The 17850-nt window shown below is 40.6% G+C and overlaps 1 protein-coding gene across 4 annotated transcripts in view; it reads left to right on the forward strand.

Annotated features, from left to right (window-relative positions):
• pak1 (p21 protein (Cdc42/Rac)-activated kinase 1) overlaps positions 1-17850 on the forward strand; it is a 57653-nt gene that overhangs the window by 18196 nt on the left and 21607 nt on the right. For 2 of the 4 annotated variants that reach the window (XM_056265903.1, XM_056265902.1), the window contains exon 2: positions 14705-14921. In XM_056265903.1, the coding sequence (XP_056121878.1) occupies positions 14729-14921 (193 nt within the window). In that variant the 5' untranslated portion in view covers positions 14705-14728. Of the gene's footprint in view, positions 1-12992; positions 13138-14704; positions 14922-17850 lie in introns of those variants that run through there. The other 2 variants (XM_056265904.1, XM_056265905.1) reach the window with 2 other exon arrangements.

The raw sequence follows: 17850 nt of genomic DNA on the forward strand, positions 1-17850 counted from the left end.
TTCATGTCATATATGTAAATATATTTTGGAATATATTCACACAAATCATCCTATTTAAAACTTTAAACACCTCTTTTAAATTTTGTGTCTATGTGATGTTAAGATCCAGCTTTACTTCTCAGGAAGGGCTTAAAGGCACACTATGCAGGAATTTCGTTTTTGTCAAACAGCGACCCCTAGAGTCGCTGTGGAGTACTTGTATTTAATGTTACTGTCGTAAATACCACTCACGCAGAGCATCTCTGCCATAGACTGGTCTCTGCACTCACAGCCTGATACCCCTTTGAAGCTGTTATATTAAGGTACAAATCTTGCATAGTGTGCATTTTTTGCATTAAAGGGGTCATATAATGGTGCATGCACTTTTACAAGTTGATTGTACTGAAATGTGTGTTGGCAGTGTCTGTACACAACCATCATATAATGATAAAAATCCATCCAGTGGTTTTGTTTTAATCTCCTTATATGTTTTCCCCTGCCTCAAATCGAGCCGTTCGACCGTGTGACGTCACACGCTCGGAAGCCCCTCCCACGATTGTTGATTGACAGGAGCGTCTCAACACAGACCCGCCCTCGCGGGTGAGATCAGCTCCATGAGAGAGCTGTCAATCATAGTCTGCGCGGACCGGCGCGGTCATTGTTGATATGCTGGAGCACTGTCTATGAGCAGAATGGCGTCTAAGCGATTGTGGTGTTCTGTTCTTGGGTGTAATAACGAACACAGCAGTCATTTTAATGTTCCTAAATCCGAACCGCTGAAGACGCAGTGGCTGTGTTTGTTTTCGAAGGGAATATTCCCCACGAGCAACGTCAATGCGTTCATGTTTGCGCGAATCATTTCTCACCAGACTGCTTTATAGACGAGGATCAGTATAAAGCTGGATTTGCTAAGCTGCTGCTCATGAAAAATGGATCGGTAGCTGCTACCAGATATTCGTGTTCCTGCTGAATCTCCAGAAGAACGGAAGTGAGTGTAACGTTTTATTAAACTTTATATTAATATGTTAATCTTTGCAAATCGCTAGCTGCACGCTTCACAATGAATGAGTCTAAGGTTTACACTCAGGGTACATTACGGCATGTTTTCTATGTAGTATGACGTTCTCAATATAATTCATAATCCCACGTTTATACTGAACAACGCGTTATGGTTATTGAGTTACAAATGGTGTACGCCAGAGCTCTGGTGTACACACAGAACAGAGAGGCGGAGTCAGCAAAGCTCATGATCATTTAAAGTCATATGCACTGAAACGGCGTGCTGAAAACAGAGCTGTTTTTGACCAGGTAAAATAAGTGTTTTCTTACAATACTAATGAGAATTTTTAATTAAAGTATATTACAAACTTTTAATTTAGACCTTAAAGTATATTACAAACTTTTAATTTAGACCCTAAAGAATCATATTAGCTTGTACAAAAATGGCATTATATGACCCCTTTAAATAAGAGATCTAGCGCTAAAATGTGTTTTTGAACTCAAGCTGAGCGCTCGTGTCCGCTGCTATCAGTGTCATGGATACATAGTGTCTCTTGTGGCGGCGCGCGCGCAGTCTTCACTCGGACGCGCTCTTCAATCTATCCCAGTTGCAGAGACTCTCTATTCATTCCGGTGAAATCACAAAATAAAATGCTCAAAAAACATGTCCCTGCTTGATATAGACTGTAACCACTGATGAACATATTCAGTTTTGATGAGAGAGAAAAAACTTAGAACCTGTAACCTCTGACACGCTTGGCAAAAGATCTACCACTAGACCATTAAAGAACTCAAACAAAACTTGCGGATCGATGCATTTATTTACGGGTTGAGAGGCTCATTCTCTTTTCCTTTTCCTAGTCTCTTCCGACCGCGTTTTCTTTGCTTTTTCCATCGTCGGGTATCACGTCTGAAATGCGCGCAAGTGTCTTCGTGCTTCATGTTGTGGTTGATGTGTGTGACGTCGTTGCCGTAAAGCATGTCGTGATTCTCGCGAGATTTGTCGGGGGCGCTCCTCTCAAACTTGCATTGCTGGTTTTTCCAGCGGCGTCCCCCCCAAGCTTTACTACCAGGATGATTCGCCCTACTATGAGTTTGTTTACCACCGAAATGACTTTGAAGCTGTTATATTAAGGTACAATTCTTGGATAGTGTGCCTTTAAACATTATCACAAATATTGATGCTCGGCGGCGCAACGTGATTTTTAAGAACCAGGTTGTAAACTAATGAACAATAATCCAGTTATCATTTGTTTTGTGGGTCAAATGTGAATATTTGTTGTGTGGATTCTTGTTGTTTTCAGAACGTTCATAATGTGCTGTTTGCCTGATCAGAATTACCAGCAAATTCAACTTCAAATCTGTGAGTTCAATATTCCTTCGTACCTTGGGAAAATTTTTGAGGAGCTGTGCTTTTTTAATATATGATAAAATATTCACTAAAAGTGTCTGCCTGCACCCCACCCTGTGTAGATCATTAGCATGTACATAAAGCTACGACACTGTTTTTCCGCCTGTGAGACCGACCGCTGGCACTGTTGTGATCATCTCTCTTAGTTTGAATAGATGCCAGGCTATGCACACACACAGACACACACATGCATTGCTCATTCTCACATCATCCGTCTTTGAACATCAGAATATGTAAGTATTTTGTCTGGAGGGCGTGTGTGTGTGTGTGTGTGTGTGTGTGTGCGCGTTTAAGATGACGGGGCAGCCTGCTACCCAGTTTAACCCTGGAAGAGCGCGTCCTCCTGGGGAGATGTGAGCGTGTGTTTTTTTTAAAGCTGGATCTCCAGGGAACGACAGACTGTTAGTGGTTTGACGCCACTGAACGCAGAGTTTGATCGCCCATGTGATATATTCTGTGCATGATGGCGCTGCCATCGTTTTCAGAAAGTTATGAATATTCAACTGTTCCAATATCACATAGTTTAAGTTTTGAGTTGGAATGGTAAATGCATTGAGGCATCATGAACTATCATTTTCAATGTGTTTGCGCACATTGAAAATGAATATTTATCAGGAAACAATGTATAACTTGCTCTTTCCAAGAGGATTTGAATACTTTTAATACATTCTAATACATCAGCATAAAAGTCATTTTAGACGTTTTCACATTTTGATAAAAGACTGTGAAAACAAACTTATTAAATTATTTTATTTCCTTTACAATAATGTTTAGTGATGAATCATGCATATTATGACCAGGAACATTTATTAGGAAAGCAAAAATGATTTCATGTTGACTTAAAAAGGCCACTGTGTATGTCTCTCCCCTGTCCAGAGTCGAATGGATCGTTCAGAGAGACTGATGTGCAGTCAGGTCTCAGTGGTCTTGTTATGAACGAATCCGTCATGTCTGTGAGCCCATCACTGTGTCATAAAGTGTTTGGACATCATAGAGAAGTTCAAACGAGGTCTAACAGAAAGACGAGTGTACTGTAAATGTATCCACTGGAGGAGAGAGAGAGAGAGAGAGAGAGAGAGAGAGACAGGTTCATTTCATTTGTATGCAATGTCTTCACTGGAAGAGAGCTGCAAAAAAGCAGTCAGCCACGGACTGAACGCCTATACATTCAAAATTATAAATGCAAATTGGTCACAGATATTACATTGTCATGCACAAGATACAGATATGGTTGATGCGTTTTTTTTTGAGAACTAACTACAGAAATTTTGCTAGATTAGTGCCATGATTTTTGTATGAGGCTTTGTTTTCTGAAATATGTCTATGAAATTTTCTTTAACTTGTGTACAGACAGAAATTATGGTTACAAACTCTACACGCATTCTATTATGTTCTTCAATTTTTTTCAGTCATTTAAAAAAAAAACTTTTTTATTAATTAAAATAAAGCTGAAACAAAATTTTTTACATTAGATGAAAACCTAAACTTGAAACACTAAAATTACAAAAAAAATATTTTTTTTTAATTAATTTTGTCCCCCCCACACACACACACACAATTTGTTTTGTTTTTTGGACAAAAGCACATTGAAATTACTAAAACTTAAAAACTAAAATGAAAGGGAAACCTGAAAATATAAAAATAAAAGGTAATTCAAAATATGATTTTGTGATGTATTTCTGACTTGTGAATATTTTAAGATGCTTTCAATGCAATTTTACTCTAAGGAAGAGACATTTTGTGCATATACACATTCTCTCACGTGTCTCTGTTTAGTATAATTTTCTTAACACCAGCTTGAACACGAGATTAAACCGCATGTGTGCCAGTTCTGTCTCTGCATGGCTTCACAAAGGTAATGAAAATCTTGCGTTGCAGGTCTCATAAAGGCTGTTTCACGCAGCCCGAGGCAAATTAACCACATGTCAGAGAAATGACTCCAGGAAACATTTACTAAAATCTGTCCAGTGACTTGAAAGAATGCCATAACACTGATTAGCATGTGCGAGGACTAATCAGTAACCCCGCTTATAACCTGTCCAGAATTCAATTTTTCTTACATGTACAAACTCGCCTGCTTAACAAGACAATCCATAAATTCACAGAATTCCTACATTTATAACAATGGCTATTTAAATAGCTGAAGAAGCCTCTGTGCTTCCGTCACACCTCTAGAGAGATCAGAGCTATTCTCATCCTGATGAATGATGTGTCTTTGTTCATCTCACTTGTGCTAAGAAAACCCCATCTGATCTCTGTCAGGAGTCAGGACCTCCGCATGCATTGTCATTTTAGTATTAGTTATATAGTTTTATTATTAAAGAGAACCTAATGCCTTGATTTAGTTTTTGGGGTCTACTAGACGCCTACATTAACACCTTATTTTTCACATATTTGACATTGTTGCAGCACCTCTTTTTCCAGTCTGTCTTTAACGCTCTGTTTAGTTCATGTCTCTATGAAGCCCCTTCTTCTGAAAAGTGCAATGTGCTCTGATTGGTCAGCTGGACCAGTGTGTTGTGATTGGTCAACCGCTTCGAGCGTGTTTGGGAAATGTCACGCCCCTTACCATAACCATTACATTTTAAATCATTTTTAGTTGTAGTTAACAATAACGACACTGTCCACATGGTATTCTGGCTGGGTAACATTCCAGTTTATTTGAGACACATTGCTAATTGAGTTTTAGTTGTTAATTTTAACTGGTGTTGTGTTTTATTAAATGAAGAGTGTTAGACCAACACAATGGGGTGTAAGGTAGACTCTTCAATGGACTCCGCTCTCCTCAATTGACCTCCCACTCGGATTAAACCATTGAATCTGTCCAGTTCAGGAGCTAAGGTAAGAAGGCGACTGTCTGAGGACACTGTTTTCCCAGTAACAAAACGCTGATAATCATTGGGGAAAGACTCCTGCTGAACTCGCTTAAGAATAAGGATCTCACCCTGACGATAATCCTCTGCATCGGGAAAGTATTCAGAAGTAGGGTTTACTGGAATTTCCTTAGCAGTGGCATCCATGAGTTCCTGCCAAGTATTGTGGTTCCAGACATCCGGGATGTTTGATTGGGGTGACACTGCTGTGGCGCCGCAGAAGACAGACTTCCGTAGCTCTGTGTGGTCATCTTTCAGGTCTGTGCTAGGCAATAATGGCCAGGTAGCTGGATCCTGGAGTAAGAAGGGAGGACCATGAGACCATCTGTTCATCTCTGTAAGGACGTTCAGAGGTTTTCCTCTAGTGAGGTCGTCTGCAGGATTGCTGGCGGAATCCACATAACGCCATGAGCAATCTAGCTAACTGAGCGGCCACAAGAGCTCCACAAAGCTCCAATCGAGGAATTGAAAGAGAACGTTTGGGGCCCACTCGGGATCGAGCCACCACAAAAGACAGGTACACTTGGCCTCTCTTGTCAGTTGTCCTCAAGTGTGCCACAGCTCCATATGCCTGCTCTGAAGCATCTGAAAATATGTGGACTTCATGCGTTGCACCATCCTTTACCTCAGGAGGGACATATGTCCTAGGGAAAGTGATGTTTGGTAGGTACTGAAGTTCATTTTCCCAGACACGCCATGACTGCAGGAGCTCAGGTGGTAGGTTCGGGTCGTCCCAACCCCGCTGTTTACTCCATAGCTGCCTAATAATGATCTTCGCTCGAGTGGTGTAGGGCAAAAGAAGTCCCAAAGGGTCGTACTGAGTGGCCAGGACCTTATAGATATTCCTGAGGGTGGGAGTCTCATATACAACAGGTCGGTGCTTGTACGCCAGGGTATCAGTCTGCCAGTTCCAGCTTAGGCCTAAGGTTGACTCTGGTAGGTCAGAATTGTTTTGAGGCAACCAAAGTTCCAAGCTCTCAGCTTGAGCTTCTGGGGGTAAGTGACTCAGAACACTGGGAACATTGCTGGCCCATTGCCGTATCTCAAAGCCAGCTTTGGAAAGCATCTCTCTCAGTCGGTCGACCAAGTGCCTGGCGGCCTCAGGGGTACACAGACTCTGAAGGCAGTTGTCCACATAAAAACATTTCTCCACTGAGAACCTGATGCGATCACATGGTGCTGCAGAGCATAAGTGGCACAGCATGGACTACATGTAGTGCCGAAGGGTAATACCTGCCATTCAAAGACTTTAGGAGGCTCATCCACTTGCACATCACGCCAAAGGAACTGCAGTAGGGGGTGATCTTCAGGAAGGAGGCGGACCTGATGGAACATTGCCTTGATGTCACCACTTACTGCAGCTGGATGCTCTCTAAATCTGATGAGTACACCTAGCAATGATGCTCCAAGGGTTGGGCCAGGCAACAGATACTGGTTGAGACTTTGCCCATGATATTGATGAGAACGGATTTCCCATTATGACTGACAAGGTGATGGTATATACCAACATTCGTCAGAGTCTGTTTCCGTAGTTACTTCCTGGACAGCTCCTGTCTGAATGAGCTTCTCCATCTCTGCACTATAGGTCTTTGCTTTCACTGGATCCTTTAACAAACGCTTCTCGATACTGCATAGATTTGGCATGACTGACTCCTTAGGGGCCTGCAATCGAGGCATATCCTTCTGTCGGAGCAATGGCGTCCCCAATCGAAGAATTCCATTCACTTCTGTGTGGATGGTCTTGGTTTCAAGTACCTTTAAAGCCTCCTGATCTTGTTTGGAGCGAGTCACCTCTTTCTCATCCCTGTGTGGAACAGCTTCTATTTGCCAGAGTTTTTGGACATTTTTAAAAAGCTCATCTTGTGGTGGAAGGACAGATGTCAGTAGGCATTGTTGGGAGGATGCAGGCCGCCCCATGAACGATGCGGGGCCCTGAAGGGTCCATCCCAGGCGTTTGTGGACAGCAGCAGGTCCACCTGGAGAACCTAATCTGATAGGCTCTATTGGTGTAATGAGATGTGGCTGATCTGACTCAATCAGAAGTAGAGGCTGAGCATCTTTCACCGGCAGGATGGGAACACCGCGTAAGTATTTACACTTCCTCTGCAGTTGATCCAGGGGATAAGACTGCCGTGACCGATTGAGGCGATCTGCAGCGAAAGCATATTCAATCTTGTGACAGGTTTGAGGCTTATGGGTGGGGGATACTTGAAATGATATAGATGACCCATGAATAACTTCATTGTCTTGACGCACGGTGTGCAATGGGAGATCTTCAGGTGTACCCTGTATGCCCAGGGCTTTGGCAGCAGTTGGGCGCAGAATGGTTCTCTCAGAGCCGTCATCCAAAAGCGCAAAAGTGTCTAAAGTACGGTCTTCATAATGAATATGTACAGGTACTACCTTGAGCATGACACGGCTCCCAACAACTGGTTTGTCCAGGTAAAATCTGTCTGGAGAGGAACTGGTAAGGCAACTCTTCTCAGCACTGACTATATTATCTTGGGAGGATCTCACATTTACATTGTGAAGAGGGTGAAGGTGTTTGCCTTGACACAGGTTACAGGGCTTCTTCAGATCACACTGAGCAGCACGATGAGTCCTGGCACAGCGCCAACAACGATTATTACCTCAAATCCAGTCTTTGGCCTGGTCAGCAGTAAGTTTAGCGAATGGTTTGCATTGACTCAAATAATGCTCTGTACTATCACAGAAGGGACAGAACCGTTTTACTTCGACTGACTTGGTCGGTGCAGTCATACACTTCTGAGGGGTTGGGGAAGTTACATTTTGAGCCACTCCAACCCCATGAAGAATGGCCACAGTCCTTTTACTCTGTACAGGTCTAGAAGTCTGTCGGTCCTGAACTTATCGGGAGGAAATCTCTACATCAAAGTCATGACACCAGGCTTCATAACGTAGCCAGTTTGAGAGATTATGTAAAGTAGGTACAGCTCCAGGTAGAAGGAAGTCTGCTCAAAAGGCATGCGACATGTGACCCACAATTCAGTTCAATGTCACCTTCAGGTCCTAAAGTCTTCAACAAACCCACCAATGACTGTACCTGAAGAGCAAACTTATGGAATCCAACTGTATCCCCACGCTTTACATCAGGGGCTTCCAGGACACTGGCAATTTTCCTCAAAGCTAGTTGGTGGGGCTGACCAAACTTCTCATGGAGGGCCACCATGGTGTCAGTAAATGGGGTAGGCGAGTTCAAAAAAGCATCAACAATCAGCTTAGCTTCATCCAACTTCAAGTGGTCCACAAGTATTTGATATTTAAAGAGTTCAGTCCCATCTGGAGGTAGCAGTTTCTCCAAAGTGATTCGAAGTCTGGCAAACTCGCTTGGATCTGGCCTGCTGAACTTGGGGATAATAGGGGTAGGCCCTCAATACACATACTCCGAGGGGTGTGTTAAACGTGGCATGCTTGACTCTACCTTGACCCCAGGTGCTTGATGCCTCGACTGGGCTGGTATGGACCCAAGTAGGGGAGAAGAAACTGGAATTTGGGCACTTGAGGGTTTCCGATACGAGGTCTGTGCAGCTGAGGATAATAACACTCTGAGATCTTCAGGTGTTGGAGGCGGTGGTAGCACATCTGGATATTGAAAGCAATACTGAGAATGGCGGTATGCAAGGGGAGCCTGGGAGACCGTTGAATAATTTGGTACCTCTGGTTGGTATGTAGCTTTGGCAGATTTCGTTAACTTTAAAGCCTCCATACCTCTGCTCAGATCTGACTCGGGCTCGGGCCAGGGTGGAAGCTCAGGCCACTCTTCATTATCAGCTGATGTGGCCAGCTCTGTCTGGCCTACACGACAGGAAGGACTGGATGACAGTTGGGGTTCAGGTCGCACTAGAGGACGATCATGGCTTTTAGTTGTGCTGAGGTCTGCTCTAAGGGTTTGGGCAACTTTGACCAGTTCTTTGAACTCAGTACGAACTTCTTTCAACTCCATCAGGTCAGCGCGAAAGGCTTGGTGTGATTGTAGCAGCTGTACATTTTCTCTACGAATGGCTTGCAGCTCGTTATAGAATTCAGGCTCGGTGTAACGGTTCTGCTGGACTGATGTGAATGACTGAGGTAGGTTTTCGCTGCGCTCTGCATAACTAAAGCTTAGTGGTCTGAACCGAGGGCGTGTGCGAGAAGCAGCATCATCATAGAGGTCATCAGGATGGTCCCATGATGACTGGAGAGGTGTACCTCCCAGGGTTGTGAAAAAGCATGTTCACTTACAGGTCTGCCCCCTACATACTGCACTTCAAAGTCTTGGAGTCGAACTGGTGGACGTGTTCGGCGTTTTGGTCTGGTTGCCCCAACAATCTCCTCATCGGACTCCATTGTACCAGGAATGAACACTGCATCCGGCTCGAAGGACCAATTTGTTGGAGAGGAAAGGATAATGCTAGGCTCTAGTTCTACTTGTAAGCAGTATACACCCCTGGGTGTCGGTCAGGACACAAAGAATGAGGAGACTGGTGCTTCTTTCCAAAGTGTATTGAATATTAGTCTAAAATAACAAAAAAACATATTACATTAGTAGAAGAATAAAGGTGTACATTAACAGATAAATCAGTCCCTTAATACAGAATACTAACATATTCAGTATCACCTAAAGTACCTCTAAATAACAGTTAAAGCTCAAAATATGGACAGGACATGCAATTGAAGACAATGAAAAACTATTGGTTTGGTCACAAAATGACTTATGTGATTAACAGATGACAGATGCATAAACAAACAATCTAAATTCCCAATTTGGCATAATCAAAGGGAAATAATACTGGATAATCCTTCTGCAGAATAATTATTTAACATATTACAGACATATACATCGTAAACTGTCACATTGGACTGTATTTAGCAGAAATCACATTACACATCTTTAATGTGTTTAACGGTTAATCTTTACCGTTATCTGTTAAACGATCGCACATGAATCGGTACATGTCCGGGCATGCACATTTAAATGCACAAGGCTAAATAATACACTTAAAACATCGAGAAATCAAAGAAAACTTACTTTATGGTCATGTACTAATAACACTTTTAACACTAAACGCCAAACAAACATCCAAATAACAGGCAGGAAGAAACTTATAGGTGCGCAGCTACCGTTCTCTCCGTAATCTATATTGACGCAACAGGCAGCAAAACAATAACAATAATGCCTCCTACTGGAAGCAACAGGTATCGCACTCTAAAATAACTATCAAAATAAAAGTTCCACAATAGAAGTCTTCTTTCGCCGGGAGCCTTTTATACAAAGAGAATCACAGATCTGTAGTTTGAACCATATTAACACCACACCACCATGTTGGTCTTAGAAGTTCCTTGAAGTACCATGAATATGTAAAGTACCACGGTATTCCACCTCATCTTTCCGTAACTTTTGACGCTCTAGAAGTAAACAGAACTGCATGCGTCTTGCGGAAGAACATAGTAGCCGGAGCTTCTTCTCCCTGTTTGTGTCTGACAAGTCACAGAGGTACTGGGCTACTCCGCAGTGGTATGACCCAAACCAGTCTAAAATAGTCCGAATATAAACATTTATTATAGGTGTACTGTAGTGATTCAGGATGAGACAAAAACATGGAAAATGGATTCATGATGTACTCGCTCATTTTATAATTTTTGTAAATTTTGAACACAAAACTTACAGACTGCAGCTTTAAGGCTGAAGCAGGTGGGATTTGTGCATCAGCATCATTTAGTCTGTTTCCAGTCAGTATTTCAATTGAAATCAATGGGATTTTGAGTAAATGTTTTTTGAATCAGAACCCATTGATTGTAGCTAAAGACATGGAAATTTAAGTAATTCCGCTGATGTTTGAAGGAAAATCAGGGGAGCTGAATGCAGCAGGTGAGGACGAAGAAGTGAAATACTATAAGCGATCAGTAATGGTACTTGACAAACACATGACTAAGCACAGGCCGAACCACATGTTCGATGTCTCGTCAGTACGTCACGCCGCGCTAAAGCAGCTCAGGAAAATCATCTGGTGTTATCATGTCATTTAAGTGTGGACAACCTAATAATCACAGTTACGCACTAGAATCTTCCTCTTACAGTATATGTTTGGGATCTTCCTATGGTGGGTTTCATACCTCAGAACATGGTTTTTGCATGTTCTCTTTGAGACAATGAAGGGGAACACTCAAGTTCAACTGTGAATGAAGCCCTTTGTTTACTTGAATGAAATGCACCTGAGGTTTGTTAGATGCTTGTGTGTGTGTGTAACAGCACTGAGGTTAATTTAATTACCAGAGACCAGACCAAAGTCCCTGAGACTTACTCACTTCCTCATTCCTGCTGTTTCACTGGTCTTTGTCTTTAAAACTTTAGTGCACTTGTGTTTTTTTTATTGCAAATAGTGACTTTATGTGGATCTACATCTCGTAATGGCAACTTTGTTTCTCATAATTGCAACTTTATATCGGTGACTTTATTTGTTATTTTCAACGTTTGTTCAGATAATTTTTTTCTGTATTCATATATTATTATTATTATTATTTGTATCACTATTTATTTACCTATTTATCTATGTAATTTTTTGATGTATTTGTAATTTTTTAAAATTTGTGTATATATGTATTTTTGGCATTTTTGCCTTTATTGCGATATGACAGTATAGAATAGACAGGAAGCGAAATGGGAGAGAGAGGGGGAAGGGATCGGGAAAGGTCCATGAGCCGGGACTCGAACTCGGGTCACCGGAAACGCATTTGTGCTATTTGTCGGCATGCTGCCCACAAGGCTACAAGCTCCAATTTACCAATTTATCTATGTAATTTTTTTTATTTATATATTTAGTTATCAAATTATTTTATTATTAATTTCATCATGCTATTGCTCTGTCTCTCAAGTTTATTAATTTATTTTTATTAATTTAATTTTAAATTATTTTAATTTTTAAATAGATGTGTGCAAGTGTTTTTAAGACATTTGACTTTAAGACTTAAAGACTTTAAGACCTCCAATCTGTGTTTAGTTTAACTAAGCGTGTGTGTGTGTGTGTGTGTGTGTGTTTGTGTGAGAGAGATAAAAGAGACCACAGTGATGACAGGCCTCTGCTAAATGTGACAGTGCTGTCTGAAATGTGAGTCCACATGGGCGTTGTTTGTCTGTCTGTGTGTGTGTTTTGTGGGTCAGGTCTATTGTGTCTATTGTGAGGTCTAAATGTCTCCACAAGGATAGTTCAACCTGGAATCAGCTATAGGCGAGTTAACAATCTCCAAGTGGAAAATGGCTGAATAAACACATAAATAATGTTTTCACAAAAATATAAAAATGGCATGCAAAAACATTTGTGTGAGGGTTAGATTTAGGGTTAGGCTATAAAATATCATTAGCTCAGCTATAAACAATAGAGGTCAATTGAAAGTCCCCCACCATGATAGAAAAGCAAACGTGAAAGTGTAAAGGGTTTCACACGTCCACATGGACCCTGTGCTCAAACAGTCATTCACCAGCTGTGTGTGCACGCGTTTAGTGTTTCTGTGACTTTAACACACCCGTGTTGTTTTTTATTGTGTGTTTTTTTGCCCTGCTGCCTTTTCGATGTCTGGTTGCTTGTGGCTAAAGTGTGTTTACAGGTAATACAGTTTCCTATTTGTATTGTCTGTCTGTTTTTCTCAATCTCTGCTATCATGTTACACCATTCATGGCGAGTCAGTCACAGATCAAACTCATAGTTTTTCTTGTTCACCTGTGACATCAGATCAGGGAAGGCACAGCCTCTTAAAGCTGGCACACACACACAGTCTCTCTCACACACTCTCTCAGCGTCCAGCGGGATCTGAAGGTGCTTTTTTTTATGGGAATACTGGTGGGATTCCTTGTCGTTATGCCGAGAGGTTTTTGGTGAGGTGAAGTTTTACAGACTATTCAGATTCAGCTTTTTTATTGTTGTTAACTAGTGGTTAGTGATAGACTTATATTTGGTCATTTTGAGTAAATGTTGTGTAAAAGCAGTTCATTTTGTAAAAAAAAAAAAAATATCTAAAAAGATGTCATAAAATTGTATTGTGTGTGTGTATATTAGCATTGTGCTCTCTAGATATCTCTGTTGGCATTGATTAACGCATATCATATTACTACTACTGCTGGCAGTGTGTATGTGTTTTAGATAAATATTGTTTGTTTTGTCAATGTTCAGCTTGATTTGTGCATTTTTTAAAAGCACAAATATTCCATGTAGTCTCTGTGTGAGCACATAAAAGTAAAACCTATACATGATAATAATAAACGGAGAATAAATCATAAATGGAGAATAACATGTCAAGGCCGCAGGACATGTCAGCTTCCCAAAAGCATTTCATGTTAACTAGCCACAAACCAAAAATAATGCTCTGTCCAATATTACATAACCCTGGTTTGAGTCGAGGTGTCAGGACTAATGTCAGATTCACTGCAATGAGTTGTGTGTTTTTTTACAGCAAAGATGGGGCTGTTTTTGGACTGTTTGCTCCTTTCAGAAAAGATTCATAAATGAAAACTCTGTAAAACTTTAGTTTGGGGAACACAAATACACTATTAACTAGGAGTTTTTCCCTCAATAAACTCCTAATTACTGCTTATTGATAGTTAAGTTGGTAGTTGTGGATACATTTAGGTGTGGGGTTAGATTTAGGGATCAAAAATATGGTCATGTAGAATAAGGCATTAATATGTGCTTTATAAGTACTAATAAACAACCAATATGCTAGACTAGTAATATGCAAGCTAATAAGTAACCAGCCTAGTTAATATTGAATAGTGTTCCCTAAACTAATGTGTTACCGAAAACTCAATGACATTCATTTATGCTTTAGTTTGTTGTGTTTTATATAGGACGAATTACTATTAATATTACTCATATTAGGGTTAGTGATTTGAATAAACACACACACATACATGCATACTCACAGACATTTTTTAAACAAGTCTCTTAGGCTCACTAAGGCTGCATTTATTTGATTAAAATACAGTAAAACAGTAATATTGTGAAATATCATTACCATTTAAAATAACAATTAAACCATTTTTTTTCTATTCGAATACATTTGAACATATCATTTATCATTTTTCCTGTGATTTTCAGCAACATTACTCCAGTCTTCAGTGTCACATGATCCTTCAGAAATCATTCTAATATGCTGATGTGCTTCTCAAGAAATATTTCTTATTATTATAAATGTTGAAATCAGTTGAACTGCTTAATACTTTTGTGGAAACCCTGATGCTTCAGTGGATGTTTCCCTCCTGTCTTAGCTTGTCCCCCCCACCCCCCTGCTGTGTCCTAGTTTATTCTAAATACTAAATACTATTAAAAGAAGATTGGTGGTAATTTGGTAAATCTAATTATGTCTTCAGTTTCATTCCAGCAACCCCTGCTGTTGATTTACTTAGGCCGCTCCCCTTTTCACTAACTCTAGCTCTAAATGGTTGTTTCAGATTTTGCCACGCCCACAGCTGAAGATGTCAGACAATGGGGAAGTAGAAGACAAGCCGCCAGCTCCGCCCATGAGAAACACCAGCACAATGATTGGCTCGTCCAGTAAAGACTCAGGCCCTCTGAATCACGGCTCCAAACCTCTGCCCCCCAACCCAGAGGACAAGAGGAGAAAAGAAGGCTTCATCCGATCCATACTCACCGGAGGAGGAGACAAGAGTGAGTGACAATTATTGCCACTAGCTAGTATTGTTTTCTACAAGGAAACAAATCATCTTCCTCAACAGGCTTTTTGGCAGCTCAGAAAAATAATTATTTAAATGAGGAATTTCTATTGGCAATCATTCAGATTTAGCTTCAGGGTCAAAGGTCACGATGAGAACAAGCAGTTTATTAGACATCTGTTTAGCAAACAGCAACTTTATGGCCATAAACCTTTGACCTTTGATGTTTCATTTATTCAGAATTATGAACACAGATCTGTTATGTCACTTCTCCTTAATTTGGGACATCAGATTTTCACACTTTCTCAGTTGATAACATGCGTCCACTCATGTCTCCGTGTCAAGCGTTCGTCTCACTCTCGCACTCCTGCGTCCGGAGCGGCTCGTGTTTCAGGAAGCCTGTTTTGTGTTAATTACCAGGCCGTTACCACATCATTAATATTAAAGACCCTGCCTGGCTTCAGCATCGAGCAGATGAGGATGAGATCCAGCCGTTGTTTAATAGGCATTAGCAGCATCCGCTCAGATCCGACACACAGGAACTGGAGCAGAACGCAATAGCTACGTTGAGACTGTGCCAGACCGTGTTTATATTGTAATATTGTCTTTATGAAAATCAGCACTGATCCAAAAAACGAATGAGCCTAAAATGGCAGACTAGTGTTAAATATTTACTAAAAAGGAGATTTAATAAATAAATGTACAATAAGAACAATCGAAATGTGCGTCAAGTTCAAGGGTTACTCTTTCGCCGTAAATCGATGCGTACGGCCGTCTGCCAGAAGCTAGTTCGTCCGACTGTTTTTACTGTACTTTATTTTATTTTTTTAGTCTAAACTGTTTTAATTATTCTTATTTGTTTTGATTATTTTATTTTCTCCTTTGTAAAGCACTTTGAATTACCATTGTGTATGAAATGTGCTATATAAATAAACTTGCCTTGCCTTGCCTAGTTATTTTAGTCAAAGTTTAAATTATGGATATTTTTCTTACTCTAACGCATTGCTTGACTTCAGAAAGCCTTTATTGACCCCCGCAGATCTGCGTGGAGCACTTTTATCATGAATAGATGCGCTTTAAAGGGACATTGTGTAGGAATTTCTAACGAATTGTGCTCTCCAGCGCCTCGCTTTTTCAAATGCGTGTTGCATCTACGGTAGCCGTTATGTACCAAAAGAGTTATGACAGGATGTCTTCTAATAGCACTCCGTCGAGTTTTCCTTCGGGTGAACAGGTTGCAAGAACAATCATATGCTCTATTAAAATATATTCTTATCGAATTTCTAGGATACAAAAAGTAAACTTACAAACCTTGTTTTTAGCGCCTTCTCTACATAGCTGCCATTCATCAAAGAGCCTGTTTAACTTTTAACTATAAATGTTGTACTGTCTATATAATAAAGTACACAACCAAGCAATGAAAAAAGCTTGTAATTAAGACTGTAACATTGACTTACCTGTCGAGAAGAAAGCAGGCTCTTTTGAAATCTTTCTCCTGCATTAACGTTAGCTCTTTCCACCTGGAAAAAGCTATCCCGACATTGTTTTTTGTAATCTCCGGTCATGTTTCCTTTTACGTTCTATTTTGGACTTTATGTATGGTTCGCCAATTAAAAATAACAGTGCAATGCAGCCTTTTAAACTTGCCGGAGCAGTGACAAGCGCCTCTCACTGCTCTGGTCCTCCGTTTCTGCTGCGTTGAGTTACTTTTCCGCTGGCTCTGAACGAAAACGCACTGTGGAAATGCGTTGGCCTAGTACTTTTTGTCCCTCTCTGCTATAATAGTTTTTCAAGATTGCGGAACTACATGGAAGCCTCTGTGGACCTACCCGTCCCATACATAAAGATAATAAATTCTTCGTTTACAAGGTTACATGTCCGATAATTGGCAGAGGTATTTGTACACCATTGAGGACATATTTATGAATAAAAATATTGATTTTAGATAATAAAATACTTTAAAAAGTACACATTGTCCCTTTAATGGACTTCCAAAGTCAAACAGCCATTCACTCTCATTATCAAGCTTGGAAGAGCCAGGAAATTTTTTAATAACTCTGATTGTATTCATCTGAAAGAAGTATGTCATATACACCTAGGATGGCTTCAGGGTGAGTAAATCATGGGCTATAATATATAAATCATTGTTGGGTGAACTATCCCTTTAATATAGTACGGTAATTGTGACCTGGAACTACTTGTTCATTAAACGGTTTTATTGCACACCTTCCAGCCAATCAGAATCGAGTATTCAGACAGACCATGGCTGAATCCGAAATTGCCCCCTAAATCCCTATCCCAATAAATCCCCTAAATCCCAATTCCTACATTAGTCCACTAATACAGTTCACTTGAAGAAGTGAATGAAAACGAGGGAGCGAATTCGTTTGAGTGTACATTGGCTGTACACTCGTTATTGCGGTGCAATGTGGGATTGAATGAGTGCACCACCACAAATGGATGTCCCATCGAATAATCCCCTTAATGAGGGTATGGGGGCGATTTCGGATTCAGCCCATGCCATAAATATATATATATATAAACATCCTCTCACTTTCAACTGTTTTTTAGTTTCTTCACATGTGTGGATATTATGAACATTCAGAATTCAACAACTGACATGTAAACTGAACAAATTTCACAGATGTTTGGTAAACAAAAATGGATTAATGAGTCCCTGAATAAAGGGGGGTGAATATCAAAAATAGCAGTCAGTATCTGTTGTGGCCATCAGCTGATTTAAGCACTACAGTGCATCTCATCCTCATAGACTGAGACAGATCTGTCAGTTATTGGTGTAAGATGTTACTTCACTCTTCCACAATAACACCTACAGTTTCCCGAACATATCTGAGGGGACATATGGTTACACGTGGTTTGGCACTGCAAGGACGATGAGCCGTTCTTCCTGTTGCACTGTCTTA

Source organism: Rhinichthys klamathensis, unplaced genomic scaffold (genome assembly GCF_029890125.1).
Source record: "Rhinichthys klamathensis goyatoka isolate OS25496 unplaced genomic scaffold, OSU_Roscu_1.1 h1tg000242l_1, whole genome shotgun sequence".
Classification (NCBI taxonomy): Eukaryota; Metazoa; Chordata; class Actinopteri; order Cypriniformes; family Leuciscidae; genus Rhinichthys; species Rhinichthys klamathensis.